Source organism: Malaclemys terrapin, chromosome 4 (assembly GCF_027887155.1).
Source record: "Malaclemys terrapin pileata isolate rMalTer1 chromosome 4, rMalTer1.hap1, whole genome shotgun sequence".
NCBI classification, from domain to species: Eukaryota; Metazoa; Chordata; order Testudines; family Emydidae; genus Malaclemys; species Malaclemys terrapin.
Genome location: NC_071508.1, coordinates 29,161,029 through 29,183,788, shown reverse-complemented (window position 1 = coordinate 29,183,788; position 22,760 = coordinate 29,161,029). Strand labels below are relative to the sequence as shown.

The following is a 22,760-nucleotide window of genomic DNA, read 5'->3' as shown; positions in this document are numbered from 1 at the left end:
TTCAACATCTTCATTAATGATCTGGATGATGGGATACATTGCACCCTCAGCAAGTTCGTGGATGACACTAAGCTGGGGGAGAGGCAGATAAGCTGGAGGGTAGGGATAGGGTCCAGAGTGACCTAGAAAAATTGGAGGATTGAGCCAAAAGAAATCTGATGAAGCTCAACAAGGACAAGTGCAGAGTCCTGCACTTAGGACGGAAGAATCCCATGCACCGCTACAAGCTGGAGACCGACTTGCTAAGCGGCAGTTCTGCAGAAAAGGACCTAAGGATTACAGTGGACGAGAAGCTGGATATGAGTCAGCAGTGTGCCCTTGTTGCTAAGAAGGCTAATGGCATATTGGGCTGCATTAGTAGGAGCATTGCCAGCAGATCGAGGGAAGTGATTATTCCCCTCTATTCAGCACTGGTGAGGCCACACCTTGAGTACTGCATCCAGGTTTGGGCCCCAGACTACAGAAAGGTTGCGGACAAATTGGAGAGAGTCCAGTGGAGGGCAACAAAAATGATTAGGGGACTGGGGTACATGACTTATGAGGAGAGGCTGAGGGAACTGGAGTTATTTAGTTTGCAGAAGAAAAGAGTGAGGGGGGATTTGATAGCCATCTTCAACTACCTGAAGGGGGGTTCCAAAGAGGATGGAGTTTGGCTGTTCTCAGTGGTAGCAGATGACAGAACAAGGAGTCTCAAGTTGCAGTGGGGGAGGTCTAGGTTGGATATTAGGAAAAACAGTTTCACTAGGAGGGTGGTGAATCACTGGAATGGGTTACCTACGGAGGTGGTGGAATCTCCATCCTTAGAGGTTTTTAAAGCCCGGCTTGACAAAGCCCTGGCTGGGATGATTTAGTTGGGGTTGGTCCTGCTTTGAGCAGGGGGTTGGACTAGATGACCCGCTGAGGTTCCTTCCAACTCTGATATTCTATGATTCTATGATTCTAAAGTGCAAAGCAGAGCCCTCGCTTGCCCCTCCTTCAGAAAATAACAGGGCCAGATCTGCACCTGGGGTAGTCTACGGAAGTCAATGGAGCTTTGCTGATTTACACCAAGAGGTCAAAGCCCTTTACAAACATTAATGAACGAATCCCATGGGAACCAGGCCAGCAGCAGCATCCCCATTTCACAGACTGGAGAAACTGAGGCACGGAACAGGGCAGTGACTTGCCCACAGTCACATGGGGAGTCAGTTGCAGAACAGAGACTTGAGCCCAGATGCCCTCAGCATTAGCCATGAGGTGAGACTCTGCTTTCCCCCACCCCCTTCCCCATTTGGATCACCCAGGCTGAACCAGCTCCACCCTGTCGGTACTGCCCTTCGCAGCTCTCCCCACCCCCACTCCAGTGCAGCCCAGCTCAGCCCAATCCCACCTGCCCCAACGAGGCCTGTGCCCCCTGTTGTGATCACTGGGCCTCTCCAGTGACCTTAGCTGTGAGCCCCACTGTGGGACAGGAGCAGAAGTTCAAGCGGTGTCACAACAACCTATCACAACTAACGGTGGTGGGGAAAAGGGGCAGACGTGTCACACAGATTGAGTTAGTCCAGCAGAAAGGCTCCTGCTACAACCCAAGAGCCGTGTTAGGAACCTGCCAGGTACACAAGAGAACTGTGGGACTGGAAATCAATCGACCAAAATTGGTGTGTCGGAAACTAGGCCTGACTGGTGAAGGAAATACTGAGGGGCTGAGCTATTCTGCCCATCACCCCTTTGGGGGCTCTCAAAAGGAACCTTTGGGGGAAACTGGCTCTGGCCATGCTGGTGGACTGCAAGACGAGAGGCGGGGAAGGCACGAGAGTCACCGTCACTGTGGCCATTCCCACCGTCTGCAGACACCTCTTCAGCTGACCCGAGAGATGTCCTGAGCAGACCAGAGCAGGGGACCCAGATGACACAGCACCTCTCCACCAGCTCTGGCTAAAATTCCAACCCTGACATGAGATGTGAGACTTTGTCCTCTCCCGCCCCCGTGCGGTCTTTTCCTCCCCCCCTTATTTCTTCTCCTAAACTGCCTGATGCTGGTACGAGTTTCCAGGTCTCAGACAGTGTGCTGGGCCTGGGGTTTTCCAGCATTGTCATTGCAAGTGAGAGTCAACTCCAGAGACAGAAGCTGCGTTTCCTCTCCTGGCTGTTCTGTTCTCCCCTCATGTGTGTGTGTGGCTGGGTTTGTCTGCTAGGAATCAGGATCAGACTTTAACAACCACAGCAAGGACTGCTCCAGCCCAGCCCAGCTAACTTCTGCTCTTTGCCCCAAGGACAGTTAATACCAACTCTGATACCATCTATGGCTATGTCTACACTGCACTTTTGTTGGCAAAACTTTTGTCAGTCAGGGGTGTGAAAAAAACACCCCCCGACCGACAAAAGTTTTACCAACGAAAAGCGCCGGTGTGGAGATGCTCTCCCGCCGACAAAGCTGCCACTCCTTGTTGGGGTGGTTGTATCTGGTTGGCAGGAGAGCTCGCTCCTGCTGACAAAGAGCGGCTACCCTCTGTGCCTTACAGTGGCAGCATTTTAGAGGCACAGCTGTGCCGCTGTAAGGTGCGCAGTGCAGACATAGCCTTTGCTGTCAGACAAGGGGGGTTCCCTTCTAACGACTTCAGCTGACGGGAGAGAGCATGGCAGAGGGTGTTCCAAGGCAAGGCTGACTTTCCATTGCAAAGGCTTTCCCTGCTTTCCCTTCTGTCCTGTCTCTTCACTAAAGGGCTGGAGGGGCTTTGCCATGGACTGAGCTGGTGAGTCGCTGTGCACCACCCTGACCCTCGTGTAACACCGTTGGACACTGACAGAGTCACAATAACGCCTTTGATTTTTCAGGCCCATTTATATCATCCCTGCCCCCAGCCTCTCCTTGCTCCTCTCGCCCTTGGCAGCAGGCCATTGCTCCAGAGACAGTGAGTAATTCCCTTCCCGCGCTCACATTGTTACCTGGCAGGTATTTATAGCCGCTGCTTAGACCCCTTTCCCCCCCCCCCCCGTCCCTTTTCTGGGCTGTGCACATTTAGTTCCCAGAGCCCCAACTACACGCGGCGCTCACGCAGCTCAGGGCAGGGACAGGAACATCCAGCATCTTATCCTCAAGCCCGACCGAGCTCCCCCCACCCCTCCGGGGACCTGGACGCACGTGAAATGAGCGAACCCCCTAGCCCCGCTCTCCCACCACACACAAACATCTTTGTGCCCCACGGCCTGGACGCCCCGAATTATTGCTTAACACTGAGCCCTGGCAATGGACTTGTAAGGGGCACGGCCAGGAGCTCTCCAGCCTCATGCCGCATCGCAAGGCAGCACGTGGCACATGCCCGCCAGCAGCACCGGGCAGTCGGGGTCGTCTCAGACGCGTGCCCCTTTTAGTGGAACGGGACTCACACAGGCAGCGCCAGTGAGTGGTCAGAGCAGGAGGGCCGTGAGGTAAGGGGCAGGGGAGCCAGTTCCGGGTCAGAGAGGGGAGTGTGTGCTGCTGGAGGAGAGCAGAAGCAGCTGTTGATATAATGAGCTGGCAGCTTTCCTGCACGTGCCCCTCTGCTCTGACATCGAATCCTCTGCCCTGGGCAGCCTGGGCCCTGCTGGGAAACACAGGGTGGAGGCTTTGGCAGGTTCCAAGGTCCTGGCAGGATCATCCCAGCTCCCGGCACCCTCGTTCCATGCATCACCTCTAGGCTGCTCGAGACGCTCTCAACCTCCCCTGCTTACGAGAAGCTGATCTCATTAAGGAGCCGAATGTACCCGCACCACATACAACCCTGCTGTCTCAGGGGCCTGATCCTGCCTCCAGGAGCTCAGAACGCTCAGCTCCCTGGCTAGTTGGGCTGTTGGCAGCTGATGCCTGAAATGCAGAGTTAGGCTCCAGGAGCGCGGGAGAGTTTTATTTCTGTCGAAAAAATGAATCCCCCAAAGAGACTCCGGTGACAAAATGCTGCCGAGCGAGGGAATCCGACCAATCCAAGGAGGCGTGTGGGACATTTACTGTGGAGTTAGACGGGGAGGGGGCATTAAGTAGAGAAGCCTGAAAGGCAAATAAATCCAAGGAGCTGGGAAAGCCTCTGGAATCAGCCAGGCTGGGGCTGGGGCTGGGGCTGGGGCTGGGGCTGGGGCTGGGGCTGGGGCGGGTATTAACAAGCCATCTGCTGCTCTTCTAGGGACCAGAAATTAACAGAAGAATCCCAGAAACCGGTTGGGTTTGTGACACGGGTGAATTTAATGCTGGTGCTGGGTGCCAGACTGAGCCCTGGCGTGGACACAGGTTGGCACAGCTTCCTCCCGCCCTGCCCTTGCTGCCTGTATGTCCCCCCTGCCCTGGAAGGGACAAGCGGGGAGACGGTCTCCCAGCTTAGCCGGGAAGAAGGCTAATTAGTGTCTGGTCATTTTTCTGCTGTGGAACATGCCATGAGTCAATGTTCTGAGACCCAGCAAACTCTTTACATGTATGGGCCACCAAACAGCCAGGGGATGGCAACGACTTGCAGTCACGCCCGATCTGAGCTGGGTGTAAATGAGAACCTGCCAATCGGCTGAGCCAGCCATTCCCGCCCTAGGCCTTTGGCCCCATGAGCTGCCATGCAGTGCTGTCTTGCACTGGGTGTCCTGCAGGCGCCACCTACTGCAGCAGCCACACTAGGGGCTCCACATGCAAGTGCTGTGAGCCAGAGGCAGGGACTCTTCCATGCAGAGGTGGGGGGTGTCAGAGGCATCAGCTTGCCTGGCTCCTAGGGGAGGACACAGATTAGATGTTGAGGTGCTAGGCCCCTGATAGGTAGGTCAGAGTGAGGGAGTGAAGCCAGGTGGTGCAGGGAGGCAGTTCCAGACAACAGCGGATGCAGAGGAGAAGGCTCGCACAGTGAGGACACTGTCCTGAGGGATGCAGAGGAAGCTATGCCAGGCAAAGGGAGCAGCAGCCTGCTCCCTGGAGAGTCCTCCCCAGGCTTGACACCGTGCTTGGGACTTTGGCTGGGTGGATGGCCACGTGGCACGGAACCGATTCATAACAAGTTCTCGGTCTGAGTCTCAGAGCTTTGCTGTGCGGCGCTATAACCGTGCTCGGGGACAGAACAGGTGCTCAAAACAAGGAGGCCAATTATGTTCTGCAGCCTCTCAGGAACCTGCCGTCCCCAGACAGCCGCCTCCTGAAACTGTCAGCACAAAATCACAGCCTAGGAGACAAAGGGAAAGCAATCTCCGCTGAGCTGTTGGGCCAGCTGCTCTGCAGTCAGAGCCTCTGAACTTGCCCAGCATCTGGAGCACGTTCCCCAAGTGAGCTGGGCACCAAAGACCTGCCAACACCTCCTGGAGATGCAGGCAGAGCTCGCGATCCAGCTTGTACAGGGCACATCCATGGCCTTGTCTGCTCCCTTTGATTAGCCAAGTCTGGATGGAAACAGGCTCTGCATGTCCTAGCAGCTCATCAGAAGAGCAGCGCCGTTCATGGAGGGGCTGGCTCCGGGAGTGCTGGCCCCGCACACAGTGAGGGGCAGGAGCGCGGAGAGATTCCACCCTTCTGGGATGTCAGACCTAGCCTGGAAAATATTATGAGTGTTTCTGCAGCTACCATGGGACTGCTCAGGCTACTGCAGTGCATCAGGGTGTGTCCCCATGTCCCGGGTGAAACGTGGCAGGCAGGGAAAGGCTGGCCACATGGGGAGGTGACCCTATCACCTAAGATAGATAGATAATGACCATAACTGGCCTTAGAGCTGGCATTCCAGCAAGTGACTGGGGAAGGTTCCCCTTGCCTCAAGCTGGCTGTCTCCAGCCCCAACCAGGCCCCAGGGAACTGGTCATGTTACCAAGACTCTTCCCAGCCTGCAGAGCCAGGAAGCTAGTTTAATGTGAGTTCACCTCGCCCACCTTTCTGAATACACTCCCAGCTGCAGGGCCGGCAGGTGGCTCACAGTGATGCTCCCATCTCTGTGCTCTGCAGGACCCCAGCCCTTGGCTTCCTGTCGAATCAGTTTTGGTTGCTTCGTAAAACGTCTTTTGGGGAGCGAGCGCTGGGTGAGTGTTTCTGAAAAACCCGTCAGCGGCCAGAGTCCGCAAACCCTCCACACACCACGGGTGGGCTGGCTCCCTGCCCACCTCCCTGCGCACTCACCACCCCAGGCCAGGCTATGTGCTCTTCAGGACCCTGCCCATCGGGATGTCCTGGCTGTGCACCATCCAGTGGCTGGGGTCAGGAGAAGCAGGGGCTGGCATGGGGGGCAGTGCTGGCAGGCAGGGGAGGGGGATGCTGGCTGCCCTGCTGGGCTTGTGCTGCGATGGCCTGGCAGGTCTGGAAGCCGGCCAGGAGACCCACAGCAGGTAGGTCTCTCGCCCCAGTGAATGGTTACAGCCCTGCCCCAGCACGTGCAGCTCGGTCCTGCCCGCTCCCCCATGCAGGCACACTTGTGTGCGCTCTCACTGGGGCAAGCATGCCAGGGCAGGGCTGATGGTGGAGCAGTCCCCGGAGCAGGCCCCTGCTGCAGAGATCTGTTGGGGGGTGGGGGTGGGAAAAGGAGGAAAGATGGTTCCTTCAATTCCTGGCTTCCGTGTGACCCTGACCACATCTCTGAGCCTCAGTTTCCCCATCTGTAGCACTGGCATTGATGGTTATTTCACCAGTGTTCGTGAGCTGCTGGGGAGCCCAGCAACGGATTGACAGGAACCTGCCCCTCTCCAAAAGAACTGCAAGCCCCAGCTCTTTTGGCCTTGCCAATGGATTAATTCCTGCTGGCTGGGAACGCTGCACCCAGCAGGGGGTTTGCTCTGGCTCAGCAACATCTTAGCCGGCTCAAATGAAGCTTTGGGAGGTGTCCAAATGGGCTCCAAATAAATATGTATAATAATAACAGCCACTAATGGTATGTTCTGTGTCACACACCCATGCACGCACACACATATGCATGCATACACACACGCACATGCACACACATACACACACACACGAACACATATGCACGCACACACGCACGCACACACTCACACGCACACACACAGGTGCTCTCTTGCTCGCTCTCGCTCACATGCAATGAACAGAATTTGGCATCCAGTCCATCAATTGGGGCAGCAAAGCCCCCTCCTGCCATGGGGAATTCTCAGCTGATCTAACGCAAACTCCTGCTAGTTGGAGTGAAATGAACCCACCAGGAGCAATTCTGAAGGGTTGCAGGTAGCCTTAAAATAAGAGAAAAAAACTCCTTCCCCTCCCCCGTAACTCTAGCCCGGCACTGGCTGCGGGAGCTAAATGAGGTTACCTGCCATGCAGCCTCACCCCGCTCCCCAGAACTGTTCTTATTAAGCACCGTGAAAATCCTCTGGGTCTGATCTGCGGGTCCCTGGCGGGGCGCTGGGAGCAGCGGAGACACTGAGCCATCCAGGGCGTTTCAAATGGGAAACGCTCCTCTACAGGGAAACAGATCCCCCTTCACTGAATGGCAGCAGCACTGGGGGGCCCAGCTGTAAATGGGGGCAGGTCCATTGCAATCAGTGACCGATCCTTAGGGGCCAAACGGATTTAGTCCATCTCAGGACCTGGCCACTCACCAGTGGTGTTTCCACTGTCCCAGTCACTGCAGTATCTAAGCAGGTCACAGTCTTTCCCCTCCCCCGGCCCGTGCCCCAGGACAGAGCTGTTATCCCCACTGGAGACGTGCGGGTCTAGCACAGACAGACTAAGGGGGAGGTGGGATTCTCAGCTGGCCTAGACGGACCCATGCCAGCTCTGCTTGAGCTGCAGTCCCAGCTGAGCCAGTACATGGGCAGCTGGCCCGAGCCACCCTGCTATTTTCAGGGGGTGGCGTGAGCAGGTCAAATGGAGACGAACCCTGCGTGACTTGCCTAGGTCACACGCAAATCCAGGGCTGAGAGGGAATTGGAGTCAGGTCCTGACCATTGGCTCCTCTTTCCCTGCACATCTAGGGCCAGGAGAGTGCTTCATGGTGCGACATAGCCCTATGATTGGTCGATCAGGCCTGGGGAGGGGCAGGGAAACCCGGAGGGACATCCTGCAGCAGAGTGACAGCCAGTGCCAGACACACCCACCCTGCCCAGGGAGCAGCGGATGGCAGGCTTCTCGGGCCTCATGCGGGTGGCTGACATCCAGGGCTCTCCCTCCTCTGCTGTGATGGACAGGCGGGCACAGCTGGGGAGACCAGTCCCACCTCCCATTTCAAAGCAAGCCACACGCGCTTCCTGCCTCTGACACAGGTCAGCAAAGCCCTGCTCCACCTGGGACTGACACCCCAGCACTGTCAGCTCCACATGCCGGCCTGGCACCGGGCATTTGCCAGCTCCACTGATGCTGTGCAGGTGCGGGAAAGGCCCCAGGAAGAATGACTCTGCATGCCTGACTTGGTTTATTAGCCCTGGGGTGGTCCGCGGCGGGGGAGTTGGGCATTTCCTATCAGACAAAGAAGGTCTGAAAAGTGTGTTCTTAAAAGATTTGCCTGCTTGTTTGTTACATTAGAAATTCAGGTCTCATCCACACTACCCAGCTTTGCCTGGCGCTCTCTCGGGATGGCTGGAAAGCTAGCAGGATTATGACTTTGCAGGTACCAAGGAAATGAAACTTCGGCCACTGAGGGGAGAAGGGACAGTTCGTCAGGCTGGTCAATGGGGGTTAATGGGTATTTAACTCAAATGCCTGAGAAACACTTGGGAGAAAAGTGATCTTTGTTAATGTCTTGGCACCACCGTTCCGTCAGTTTCAGGTACCCAATCCACAGCTCTGGGTCCCCTGAGGAGATATCCAGCAAAAGCTGGGAAAGCCAGGCTTGACATTCCCAAGATTTCAAAGAGAAAAAAACAAACGCCTCAAATCACCCCCTCAAGGTCTCCTTTCTCCATCAGCAAGGAGCAGTGAACAGCATACATCAGATCGGCTTTCAACACGGGAGTCCTTTTCAGTGGCTGAAGATGCCCAGAAATCCAGCAGAGGTTGCCATGGTGACCCTTGGGGAATTGCATTATCCCCACACAGATGCCTAGCGACTGATCGCTGGCCCCTAGCACCATCGTGCCTCCCAACCCCTATTCTCTAGTCCAGGGGTAGGCAACCTATTGCATGCGTACCGAAGGCGGCACGTGAGCTGATTTTCAGTGGCACTCACACTGTCCAGGTCCTGGCCACCAATCTGGGAGGCTCTGCATTTTAATTTAATTTTAAATGAAGCTTCTTAAACATTTTAAAAACCTTATTTACTTTACATACAACAATAGTTTAGTTATATATTATAGACTTAGAGAAAGAGACCTTCTAAAAACATTAAAATGTATTACTGGCACGCGAAACCTTAAATTAGAGTGAATAAATGAAGATTCGGCACACCACTTCTGAAAGGTTGCCGACCCCTGCTCTTGTGTAAGAATTCGCACACCCCTCGTGCAGGGCACTGTCCCCCGTGCACAGCTGGGAGCACAGCGCAGCCAGGCTAGTGACTTACCCAGGGAGTTTTGGGAGGAGCCGGCACTAGGACTCAGGGCTCGTGAACCCCTGGCCCATCCTTCCCCCCCCCCCCGCCCCCCCCGGAGCACCTGATACTGACTCATTCCCAAGGTGCCTTGCTGGCCCTGGCGGCACTGGGCCGAGGCGGCCAGTGTGGTTCTGGCCGCTGGGCGTGTGAGGCAAAGGCAGGTGGAGACCAGCAGTCGGGGAGAGAAGGGGCAGGTGGACGATCACAGTAGAGTCCGAGTTGCTCTAGATTTACAGCAGGGGACACAGGCCAGTCATCAGTCTCTCGGTCCTATTTACACCCTCAGCCTCGCGCTGCCCAAGCTAGCAAAGCCTCACCTGCCCGCCAGAGACCGAGCAAAGGAGGAAAACACCTGCTGGCTCTGGATTGATCATATCAGGACCTCAGGGATTGAGAGGCAAGGGGGGAACTAGGGGAGAGTCACCAGGATGATGTTGTATGATCCCGATGTCTCCAGCAGCCCACAGTGGATGTGAATCTGTTCCTGACTCTACACGGTACAGACAAACACAGCGCCTCGTCCCCCCCTCAGCCACCGGGTGTAACCCAGGAGTGACCCACTGTCCCGATTCCCCTCGCACTCACCCCCGTGTAAACCAGGAGTAACCCACTGGGCCGATGTCCCTCGCACTCACCCCATGTACCCAGAAGTAACCCATTGGCCCGATTCCCCTTGCACTCACCCCTATGTAAACCAGGAGTAACCCCACTGACCCGATTCCCATTGCACTCACCCCCCGTAAACCAGGAGTGACCCACTGGCCTGATTTCCCTCACACTCACCCCCCGTGTAAACCAGGAGTAACTCCACTGGGCTGATTCCCCTTGCACTCATCTCAGTGGAAATCAGGAGTAACCCACTGGGCCTGGTCCCCACATTGCTCTCCCCCATGTAAATCAGGAGTGACTCCACTGAGCCGCCTTCCTTGTTAACCCCTGGAACTCAAACCCCTCACTGAGCAGCACAGGGCACCGTGAAGGTCCAAGCCGCCTGCCCCTGCCCTGCTGGCCCCACATGCCCTTTGCCCTGAGCACTCCCAGCACTCACGTCAGCGGCTTCTCCAGGCGGCTTCCTGCCGAGCCGACGATCTCCCCCAATGTGCAGAACGCCTGGCCCAGGAAATCCTGGCAGGGCAAAGGACCATGATGAGCATCAAGAATCCGGATTCTCCGCCCAGACCCCTCAACACATCAGCCCTGCTGGTGGCCTTCGTTGGAGCAGGGCAAACCATTCGGTTTTCATGAGAACGGGTCCTCACGGGGCAATGGCACCTTTGCACCAAAGGGGGGTGTTCCGGGGAGAATTCCAGCCTGGGACAGATGGGGAAATGTGTGCATTCCACGCCTGGGAAACTGGCTCTTTGCATGGCAAAATTTTGCAATGCAAATAGTGATTTATCTGCAGAGGGAGGGGGAATCACCTTGGGTTTCCATGGAGACAGCAAGAAGTGCGAGGAGGGAACACAGGAAATCCCACCCCCCAGGATGGTCACAGCACCTCCTGCCCCACCACTAGGGAGCCTGTGTCACAAAGCTCTGCGACTGGGATTTTCCATTAATGCTACTAGTAATGGGCCATTTGAATCCTACTGGCAGCCTGGGGTCTCAGTGTAAACGTAAAGATGAGATAGGCCCAAATGCAGATCCACGGACTCCCGGCTCCCCCGCTGGCCTCTGCTAACATGACGGGCTGCAGCCACACCCTGGGCACATCTGAGGGCCCTGTGCCCGGGCAATGATACGGGCACACAGAACAATCCTTGCCGCAGGTGGGAAGAGCTCTGGGAAGCTGGCAATGCAGCCTGGCATGGACACCTCATCTGTCCCCCACGGAGAGCCATCTCTACCCTCATGCTCTAGGCACCTGCTCAGCCAAATCCTGGTGCCCATGCCCCAAGGAGCATGGGCTGAGGAGCCATAGGGTGTGTCTCTTTGGGCCCAGCTTCTCTAGGGTTACCATCCATCCGTATTTCCCCGGACATGTCCGGCTTTTGTGTCTCTAAATAGCCGTCCCAGAGGAATTGGTAACAAGGTTAAAATGTCCGGGTTTTTTTTCTCCCTCGCCTCCCTCCCTCCCTTCCATGCAGAGTGCGGCTGCTGATTGGGCAGCTTGGCCGATTGAGCTGCTCCCATTGGCCTCCAGCAGCCAGAGCCCTCCTCTTCTCCCCCCTCCCTCTGTCTGCAGCCCTGTGTAACTCACAAACTGACCCACCAGGCAGCGTGTTTTGCAAACACGTGGAGCCAGAATGGTAAGGGGAGTCTGGGGGGGGGGCAGTCAGGGAGCGGGGGAGTGTTGCATGGGTCCCCGGCCTCCACCTGCCACCCCCCCCTCCGCGCGTGTCCTGCCCTCCGTGCCCCCCTTTCCCTGCCTCTCCCTTGCCTGCTTGTACTGCCAGAGCCAGCAGCAACTGCTGTCTGCTGCCCCTGGGTCCTAGCATCCCCCATCCCCTAATGGGAAGACAGGCTGCCCTTACCCTGCCCTTCCACCCTAGCCCCGAGCCTCTCCAACGCCCCAAATCCCTCATCCCCAGCCCTCATCCCCCCGCACCCAAATCCCTAATGCCCCAGCCCTGAGCCCCCTCCTGCATCATGAACCCCTCATCCTCAGCCCCAACCCTCATCCCCCCACACCCTAATCCTCTGTCCCAGCCCTGAGCCCCCTCCTGCATCATGAACCCCTCATCCTCAGACCCATAGCCCTCACCCCTGCATCCCCTCCTATCCCCAAACTCCCTCCCAAACCCCCTCCCCCCTTCCCACACACCCCCTCCTGCCCTCAACTCCCTCCCAAAGCTTGCACCCCCTCCCTTTGCACTGCCTCCCACCGCCAAACTCCATTCCAGAGCCTGCACCCCTCACCCCCTCCTGCACACCCACCCCTTGCCCCAGCCTGGAGCCTACACCCAACACCCAAACTCTATCCCAGAACCTGTACCCTGCACCCCTCCTGCACCCTAATCCCCAGCCCAGGGCCTGCACCCCAGACCTCCTCCCCTCCCAGAGCCTTAGGCAGGTGGGGGTGGGTGGGTTCTGGGCACCACCAAAATTTCTACAACCCTGCCACCCATGCGAGTGGATAAGGTTCAGGGCAGTCAGGGGACAGGTAGGGTCCTAGGGGCGGCAGTTAGGGTGGGGGTTCTCAGCAGGGGGCAGTCAGGGGGTGGGAAGTGGGAGGGAGTGGATGGGGGTGGGGCTAGGGCGGGCTTCCCCCTCCCCCCCCCCAGTGTCCTCTTTTTTGATTGTGGAAATATGATAACCCTAAGCTTCTCGCCCTGGGCAGCCCGGGTCCCTGGTGGGGCACTAGGCTGGACGGGGGCAGGGCGAGAGGGATGAGACCAGCTCTCAGGGCGGAGGGGGCAAGGAACATGCTCTTACTCACATGCTTCGAGAGGTCGGGGCTTTTGGAATCCACGTCGTACCTGCAGGGGGGAGTAAAAACCACATGACACATGGCCATAGCCCCCCTCCGGCAGGGCCTAGCACTCCCCATCACCACCAGGCAGCTCCTGGGGCAGCGCACGGCTTCCTGCTTGGGGGAAGGGCCTTGAACCGGGGTCTCCCACGTCCCATGGGCGCACCCAGGCCCCTAGCAGTGGGCTAGGCTGGGGAGTCGCTTTCCAGCGTCCGGGGCTGGGAGATCTGACCGTGATACACAGGGGGATGTTCCCCCCCATGCACCAGGCCAGCGCACCACTGAGCTGTCACACAGGCCGTCACGACAGGCTCTCACTGAATGTGGGTGGGATTTGAGCACCTGAGCAAAGCCCCAGCCAGGGTCTTTCGCTGTGCCCATGGGGGGTTGTTATTGTAGGGTCTTCCCTGAGCTGCAGCATTTGCCATTTTCCCCTCAGAGCCTCCCATCCCCCCTTCTCTGCAGGGCCGGCCCTGGCACTCACAGGTCGAAGCGCAGGCTTTGTTTCTCTTCAAAGAAGTAGTCGAGGATGAACTTGCGCACAAAGTCAGGGTTCAGGGTGTTGTCGATGACCTCAGTCCTGCCAAACTGCAGGGCGAGAGAGACGCTAGTTAGCCGGGATGGCGTCCTCGGGGCCCAGGAGCACTCGGGGAGCAGAGTCAGGGACCCCAGTTTTGGGCTTCAACAGGGCACAGTTAGACTAAGCCTAAGATTGAGAGCTGGTAGCTGCCCACCCCTCTGACCTTTCCCGGCCAGGAGAGGGGAGAACCCTGTGCGCCGGGAGACAGGGAGGGAGGAGCAAAGACTGGGGGAAGAGAGACTCATTGAGGGGGCAGACACCTCTTGGTGTCTCCAGCTGCTAATTTCTGGCTCATGCCACAATGGTGCTGGCGCAGGCAGGTGCCCTAGCACAGATCCCACATGGGGAGAGTTCAGGAGCCTGTGTGACTAAGCCCCAAGGCACATCAATTAAGCAGCTGATAATTATACGTCATGTGTCCCCCTGAGCACAGAATAGCTGGGTGGACTCGCACACCTCTCCCGCCAGCTGCAAATTCATGGCTTCTCGGGGCGAGACAAAGCCCAGAATAGGCATGGGGGCCGTGTGCGCATGCAGCTAGTACTAAGGGGGATCCTGGCTGCGGGATCAGGGTCTGCACCGGGAGCCATTCCAGAGAGAATCCAGAGCCAGCAGCAGCGTCAATGAAAGGGAAAATGACACCAGGGGCATGATCCTGGAACTGGCGAGAGATGCTGATGCCCCTCACTCCCGACCCGCAGCCCCCTGCTATACCAGCCCTAGGCTCCCCATACACACAGCTCTGCTGGTGCCCCTCACTCCCGACCTGCAGCCCCTGCTATCCCAGACCTGCCCCCCCCCCCCCAGCAGGGGTAAGAATTCAAGAGCTTCACATTCATGTCACGTGTGATCTAAACTGGAGTTCAGCTCCGCTCTCCAGTGGGGAGATGCCAGCAGCACATTGGCCCTACTCGGAAAAGAGGGGGAGGAACTCGGGGTTTTCTCAGGCACCCTGGGCATCGGGGCCCACCTGTGCATGTAGCAGCATCCCGAGTGCACTGTGCATGTAGCAGCATCCCGAGTGCACGCTGGGGACACAGTGCTTGTGTGTTCTGGGGGCACATGGAGACGTCAGGGATGTAGACTCTGCCCTTAGCAGCAGCAGCAGCTTTGCACTTGCACCTAGCGGCTGCGACGGAGACCAGGGTCCCATTGTGCTCAGGGCTGTACGTACGCACACCAGAGAGCGTCCCCGCCCTGCAGAGCTGGCAGCACAAACTGACAAGACAGCAGGAGGGTGGGAAGGGAAGCAGAGACCCAGAGAGGGGAAATGACTTGACCAAGGTCCCGCAGCAGGTCATTAGCAGAGCCAAGAATGGATCCCACGGTGAATTCCTGGCCCTGATGAAGTCAATGGCAGACCACTCCTTGATCCAGCAGAGCCAGGATTTCACCCCAAGGCTCTGGGCACCAAATCCAGCACTCTCTCACCCAGCCCCTGCTGTCTCCTGTTGGGGCAGTGGGACTTCCCCCCGGCCCAGCAGCCACGAGTTGAGTGGCCAGAGCTGGCCCCTGGGCTTTCCTGTTTGATGCTGCCTATGGCAGGGCCATCCAAGCCTGCTCGAGTGTTTCCTGGCACCCCTGGGGCTGCGGCAGGCACCGGCAAAGGTTAATGGGATTCCCATCCCGCCTGGTGCTCACACAGAGGCTGTTTGCTGAGCCCACTCTTTAATATCCTGAAAGCTCTTGGCTAACAATGCAGTAACCCGCCCTGCTCCGCTCCCAGACAGCACATTGGTCCCCAGCCTCTGGCGGCGGCACTGAGACCTTTGAGGCATTTGAACAGGGTGAAGGCTGCTCCAGGGAATCCCTGATGTGCAAACAAGGCGATTCCATCTTCAAATCCTTGGGCGGGGGGGTGTCAAATGACAATGCGAATATCCCAATTCCTGAGCACAATACACATGCTGAGCTAGATCCGGAGCTGGTGTAAACTGGCAAAGCTCCATCACATTCCATAGCGCTGTGTTCATTTACACCCGCTGGGCAGGGCCGGCTCCAGGCACCAGCTTGGTAAGCAGGTGCTTGGGGCGGCTGCTCGGGAGAGGGGCAGCACGTCTAGCTATTCAGCAGCAATTCAGCAGACGGTCCCTCACTCCCACTGGGAGCAAAGGACCTTCTGCCAAATTGTCACCACAGATCGCGATTGCGGTTTTGTTGTTGTTGTTTTGTTTTGTTTGGCTGCTTGGGGCGGCCAAAACCCTGCAGCCAGCCCTGCCGCCGAGGGCCTGGGCTATAGATCAGAACCCTCACAGCCCCCTCCCCTGGGGGCACAGGCAGGTGCAGTATCACTAACCCAGCCTTACTGATGGAGAAATTGAGGCACAGAAAGTGAAAGTGATTTGTCCAGGGTCACCCAGTGAGTTGGGGGACCTGGGGTGCTGAGATCTGGCAGTGATGGGTTGACTAGAAATACCATAGATGGATGGATGGATAGATATTACAAACACCTGTGAGTATGCAAATGAATTGTGTAAATCTAGCTTTCCCTGTTTCCAAGGCTTCCCTGCTTTCTGCATTTCTCCCCAAAGGACTGATCAGTTTCATGCTTTTTCTTTAGTCAGTTTCACTTGCGGGTTCTCCTCCCCGGTGCAGGAACATTGGGCCGGACCCTCCCCGAGTGTAAATCCCCCTGCCCCTGTCCCAGAAAATGCAGCAATGTCAATTTACCCCAACTGAGGATTGGGTCAGCCTCACTGGCAGGGGTGAGCGGGGGTCAGCCCCCCACCAGTCCCTGCATTGACCAAGAACCATCACGGCTCCATGACAGCTGCCTGGGGATAGGTGAGGTCAGAGGATAGGAAATAATTGGTACCACTGGGGATAACTGATAGTTGTATGATGGTGACCCCGACAATTACCCTCCCAGTGGGTCAGTGATGCTGGTAGCCTCCGATGAGGAATATGAGGGAGAGAAATGAGTGACCCACTCACGAGTCACGTGTGCTCAGGAAACAAGGGGTCATTCTGCCCACTTAGTCTGACCGCATCCAGGGATTCCTGCAGCCAGCCCATAGCTGACAGTTGAGCTAGCGCGTATCCAGTCAGTGCTGGGGCCACGGTTAGCTCTCACCTCAGACCCATGGCCTCTGCCTGTGCCCCTGCCGCTGCTCTCACTGGCTGGCCAGGGACCTGAGCCAAACCCCAGGGAAGTCAGTGGAAAGTCTCCCCAGCCCAGATCCTCAAAGGCTCCTACGTTCCACTGAAGTCAATGGGAGTTACGGGCCCAAGTGCTTTTGAGGAGCTGGCCCTGCCGGCTCCACTGGGTGCTAGGGACCAAGCCAGGGCTCGTTGCAAGGAGAGGGACCAGCGGACTTGCTGTTAAATGAAGAACAGTTTCAACTCCCCATTGACTGTCTCAGCACCTCCTCTGCTCAGCTGGCACAATCTGCTGCTGATGGGGCCTTAACGAGCCAGCCAATTGTCTTGGACAAGGCTCCGAAATTACCTTTCCTCCCACGGAACTGTGTCACCTGCACGCAGCTGTCGCTTGGCTCAGCTATTGAGGCCAGGTCTGCAGGGTTTGTGCTAACTGGGCCTCCGAGCCACCTGGGACTGCCGGAGCCGAATCCGGGCTCCAGGCGTGTGGTGGGAACGGAGAGGCGGATGCCTGGTGCCGCACCTAGGGAGGCCCAGCTGTTCCTGGAGCCTGGGGGAGGGGGTCAGCATTCACTTTCCTAAGCTAAGGAGGATTGGACCTGGCTGGAACATGGATGGGAGACTTCCCAGGAAGACACAGGGCAATGCAGCCAAGCAGACCGAATACTCTAGCCTAGAGCAGGCCTCAGTGGCTGAGGCTGGGCTGGGCTGGCCTTTCCCACGCTGAGGGCCTGGTGCCCAGTGTGCCCTGATCGAACCTCCAACAGCCCCAGAATCCCCATAGCTGTGAACGCGATGCAGGGCCACCTTGGCCTGGTAAAGGGAAGCACACACCTGGATCTAGGGCAGGGTGAGATTTTAGCTTCTGCCAAGGAGCCCCTAGGGGTGGCACTACTCAGGGGTGGGGGAACCAGCTGGCCAGCATCTGATTTTCAGAGGTGCTGAGAACCTGCAACTTCCAGTGGAATTTGGGGGCTCAACACAGCAGTAATTCTGGCCTCACGGTGGTGCTGGGTGCCTTGGGAGTCAGTCGGGGGCTCTTCCGCCCATGCCCATGGCCTCAGCATGGCGGGGCCCAGCCCAGGGACAGCTCTGCCTCTGCTGTGAGCACTGCCTAGGTGTCTAGGCGAACCAGTCCCTTTAGAGGCACCCGGGAGCTCTGGGAGGGGCCGTTTAGGCATACAGGGGCGTGGGCAGTGTCATGGGCAGAGGAGAGCCTTGGTTCTGGGCCAGCTCCACCCATCTGACCCCCTATACCCCGGCTGGAAAATGGGGGGTATTTTCTGTGAAAAATTCTTGAAAGAAATCAGGACATTTTCATTAAAAGCCACATTCTGTCTGGCCTATGTGCAAGGCCACTTGCACACGCAAGCACTGCTCTGGCACGCGCGTGTGCATGCACACAGTCACTTGGCAAACCTCTCGCAGGAAAACCAAGTGTTCTGATCTTAAAAGCCCAGTCTCCAGTCAGCCCATCTTCCCAGCCTCCCCTGGCTGGGAGCCACACGGCTACTGCCCTCTTGCCCAGCCCGTGTCTTGCTAATGTGCTCGCCCCAGGCCCAGCTGAAGTGCTTTTAAGATTCTGGCACTGATGCGATGCGGCTTTGCCAGGCAACCCTCCGGTTGCTGCTGAGCTTTGGGACCCTGCCAGACCCACCCTGGCGCGCCGAGGGGGAGTGGGACCGAACGAGCAGACTCCTTCCAGCCCAAGCAGAAGGACTGTGGCATGAGGGCCCGATCCTGCCCCGGCCATACAGCTGCAGCTCCCATTGGCTTCCCCTGGAGCAGTGTACACGTCTCTGAGCCCTGCACTGCACTGTGCCCACCCAGTCCGTTCGCCCCGCAGAGGCAGCGTTATCCAGTGGTTATAGCACAGGGCTGCAGCCCTGTGCTATAACCACTGGATAACGCTGCCTCTGCGGGGCGAACGGACTGGGTGGGCACAGTGCAGTGCAGGGCTCAGAGACGTGTACACTGCTCCAGGGGAAGAGACTTGGCTCCATTCCCAGCTTCCTCAGTGACTGGCTGTGTGACCTTGAGTGAATCCCAGCCCCACTTGGTGCCTCAGTATCCCCATCTGCACTAGCCCATCCATGAGTTCAGCCCCCCACTCCTCCAGGAGAAACTGCTCTGAACAGGCAAAGCCCTATATAACTGCAATAGAAATACTAATGGCTCTTGCTCCAGGAGCAGAGATCCAGGGCATGGGGCGGGGGAGGAAAATACCTTGGCGTCATTGCCAAGGGGCACACGTAGCCAGGCCAGCACTGCCCAAGGCAGATGGAGCCCACCCTAGTGCTGGGCTGCCAGGGATTGACCCTGGGGCCACGTGAGGTGCAGAACCCCCCACTCTCCCCTGAGCGCAGCAGCGTTATCTTTGGAGCGTGGCTGCCAGCGCTGGTGTGACCTGTTTCTAATCACAACAGCAGCCTTTCCATCATCTTCCGCACCTGGGGCCACAGTTTCCTTCCCAGGCAAAGGGGGCATCTCTCTTGAGGGCAAGTGCACAGTTCAGGCTGAAGGGGGCGGGAGCGGGCTGTTCCCACTGCTCCGAGCACATATAGCAGACACCCAGCTGTGAGCCCCGCTGCCATTGTGCTGGGGGCAGAGACAAGCCCAGGAGAGCAAAGCCCCCCACAGAAACCCAGACAGTCCTAGATTCCCAAGGCCAGAAGGCACCACTGTGATCGTCCAGTCTGAGCTCCTGCTTAGCACAGGCCAGCGCCCCGCCGCCAGCGACTCCTGCATTGAGCCCAGAACTTCTGTGTAAACTAGGGCAAATCCATTAGAAAGAGCCTATGGGAGCTATTCCAGAACAGGTTACTCCACACTAGCCATGCTGGTGGATTTCCCCATGTCAACATGGCCTCGGGAATCTTCTCCCCACGTAGGTGCTCAGAGGCCATGATCCAGTCTCTGCTCACACCGACCTCCTGGCCAAGTGTCGGGGGAGGGGGTCCCTTTATAGGCATGTCCTATAGAACTGAACAGGAAGTGAAACCCTTTCTCCAGGGTTTAGGAGCCATCCTATAGATGCGAGTAGCCAATACCATACCTGATGCTGAACTTTATAGGGTCTTTCCAAAACCCGAGAGCCAGATCACTTCTCTATAGGCGTATAAAATGACCTAGAGAACCCTACTGCCATAGGATTTTTCCCTAAGGACGATGGGCTATTTTAATGCACTACTAGTGCTTCTAGTCTGTACTGAATGTTATTTGCTCTCTCGAGTGTAACTTACAACAGAGGCAAAAGCAGGAGGGTTTGATCACAGCTGAATTCCAGCAAGGCCCAATTCTGCGAGCTGCTGAGCTCAGTGGATGCTCAGCCCCTCAAGGGTCACTAGCAGCTGTAATACCTATTTGCTATTTGATGCCTCTTTTTCCCTTAGGGCCACAGGGTGGGCTCCATGGGCAGCTTTGCCTGGGCCTGATCCAAGTCCCACTGGAGCAACGGGGTGCCATCAGGAGCAGGATTGGGATGTTTGGGCGAGGAGCCTAAACCCGCTGCAGAGGGAGCATCCAGCTGCTGACACGGATTATTCCGTACCCCTGTACAATTGTAACACAAGGGCTAGCTCCCCCGCTGGTGCTGCTCCCCCCTTATTTGCATAAGTAATTGCTAGCCTATTAATGACTCATTGGGGATGCTGCACACCATACAGCAGCACCATGGAGCTGGATTGCATGGGAAACCTCAGCACAATCGCTTCAATATAGACAGATCCAAATGGGCTGTGTCTGATCCTGCAGGAGGCTGACCCTCCTCTGCATTCGCTGAGAGCCCTCAGTACCTGGTTATTCCTCTCGTGCCAACATGACTGGTGTCAAGGGCCCAGGTCCTCAAAGGATCCCATTGGAAGTTAGGTGCCTTGGAGGATCTGGGCCGAGGTATCGCTTATTTCCTTTCCTGTGCAGGAAGAGTTGAACCATTTATACCAGTCTACCTGCATCCACACTAGGGGGCGCTGTGCTGCTGTGACTCTGGAAGTTCAGCTGACGTGGTCCCCATTTGGGATGGAGGTCTGCACCCAGTCTGCAGGGTGAGACCCTGTCCAACATCCCGCCCTTTGCATCTGTTAGTGGAGCACTTCGCAGCGGGTACCACGCAGGAATCCGTTACACCTCATCATTCCCCTAGGACCTGGGGGATTCACAGATCGTGTGAGCAGGCCCTCTGACCTCCTGCATCACACCGGGAATTCCTGCATCCAGCTCAGAGCCTGCAGCTGAGCCAGAGCAGAGCTTTGAGAAAGAGATACCTGACCTCAATTTAAAAATCTCACATGGTGACCACACACCCCCATTGATAACTTGATCCAACCATTAATCACCCTCACCATCAAAATTGTGCTCCTTATTTCTAGTCAAACATGTCTAGCTTCTGCTTCCAGCCGTCGGATCTCATTACTCCTTGGCGGGCGAGCTGGTAATGTAATAATGCCAGCGCAGTGCTGGTACGCTTGTCCTTCACAGGGGTAAACTGTGGCAAAGGGCCTTGACTCCAGTGCAAGGCAGAGACTGATCTAAGAGACGCCCGCCCCAGCTCCAGGCATGTGCTGTGAGCACTGATCACTACTCTCCGCGCCTGGCGGGGCGGAGCGCAGCGAGAGCCAATGGACTGGGAGAGGCGCCCCACAGTCACAGCTGGTTTGGAAGAACATTAACAGCAGCGTTAGTTCTCAAACCAGCCTGAATGACACTGAAAAGAAAAATTAGATCTCTTCCCCCAGAAAAACAGCCTTTCTCCCAGACAGCTTTGTTAACCCTTCCTAGGCGCTTTGTTTATTATTCCTTGCACCTTCTACACAACTGCCCAGTCCTGGGCTCCAGGGGCAGGTTTGAAAAGGTATTTAGGTGCCTAACAAAGAGAGAGGTGCACAGTGGGATCATCAAAATGCCAGGTCACCGACGGAGCATTTGAGCCCGTCTGCTGGCGCCTTGTTGAGGAGACCCAGGCAAAAGCAAGGAGCTGTTTGTTCGAGGTCTCTGCTCCCATCTCACGCAGGCAGTGGGCTGGGCACTGCATGTACACACCCAGGCCAAAGGAGAGAACAGGTGACCGCCCAGTGGCCTTGGAGGACAAGAAGACAGGCTGGAAATCCAGAGGGGAATAGCCACCTCCGACCAGTGGAGCTGCATAGTTCTCCCAATGATCAGCGGCAACCTGCCACCAAAAGAGAGAGCACCAGGGATTTCCTGTCAGGAACCCACGGCCACCTAGCACTGCCACAGCACCCAGATTCCCTCTCCCCAAAGAACACAGGCCCCTCCTACTTAGGCTAAAGGAGAATCTCCATTCATTTTTTGCAGTGTAGGGGTTATGACATCCAACAGAGAAGAGCTGATTCCACCCCTAGAGGGCAGTGTGATATACATACTCTCCAGTTCTTTACACTATTTAAGTTTTGCCAACACTTGTGTCCCTTGTCCCACCAATAACGTGTATTGAATTGCATCAGAGAAATAAATATACATGTTGCTTGTACACGATGTCTTCTTCTAGAACTCAGTACAGCCAGGTAATGACTAATTTCATGATAGCGGCTTTTATTCTTTCACTGCATTCTCATTGCTGTTCTCACTATCAGCCAAGGAGCCTTGGTATTTATCAGAAATATTTATACTCTCTTGATTGAAGACACCAAACACAATATCCAATTAAGGCTCATTTTCGGGGAATTGGAAGCGCTTGCCAGCCAATTTGAACTTTATCAGCTGACTCATTCTCCAGAGAAGTCTGTTCCGCTTTTGGAATGACACAGAGCGCCCTCTAGTGGTTACCACTGATGTGAGCCAGCAGCTTACCTGAGACCAGGGGGTGGTGTTGACCAAGTACCTGCTTTGCACAGCCAAGGTCATGAGTTCCAGTCCTAGTAAAGGGAAGCAGTGAGGTGTACTGGTTAGGGCACAGCCCAAACAGACAGGAAATGCTGGGCATGTTCCTGACCTGCTGTGTAACCATAGCTCCTCGCTATGCTTCAGGCTGTACACGGGGGATAATGCCATTACCCACCAGCATGGGGCGCTCTAGGCCTGACTGACCACAGCGAGCACCACTGAGAACGTTACAAGTGTCACAACTCGAGTCACCAGTGCTGAGAGGTGCAGTGGGCAGGGACTGGTCTAGTGACCCAGGAGTCCTGGCTTCTATTCCTAGCACTCACTGATCTGCTGCAGGCCCTTAAGCAAGATGAAGAGGACGCATCACTGATACAGAACAAGCTGG

General features: G+C 56.5%; 1 protein-coding gene across 2 annotated transcripts in view; it reads right to left on the bottom strand.

The window, feature by feature from the left end:
- The window catches only part of CPNE5 (copine 5), a 192,129-nt gene that overhangs the window by 136,743 nt on the left and 32,626 nt on the right, over positions 1-22,760 (bottom strand). For both annotated transcript variants that reach the window (XM_054028328.1, XM_054028329.1), the window contains exons 4-6: positions 13,337-13,440; positions 12,820-12,859; positions 10,489-10,565 (exon numbers count right to left, since the gene is read on the bottom strand). In XM_054028328.1, the coding sequence (XP_053884303.1) occupies positions 10,489-10,565; positions 12,820-12,859; positions 13,337-13,440 (221 nt within the window). The remainder of the gene's footprint in view (positions 1-10,488; positions 10,566-12,819; positions 12,860-13,336; positions 13,441-22,760) is intronic.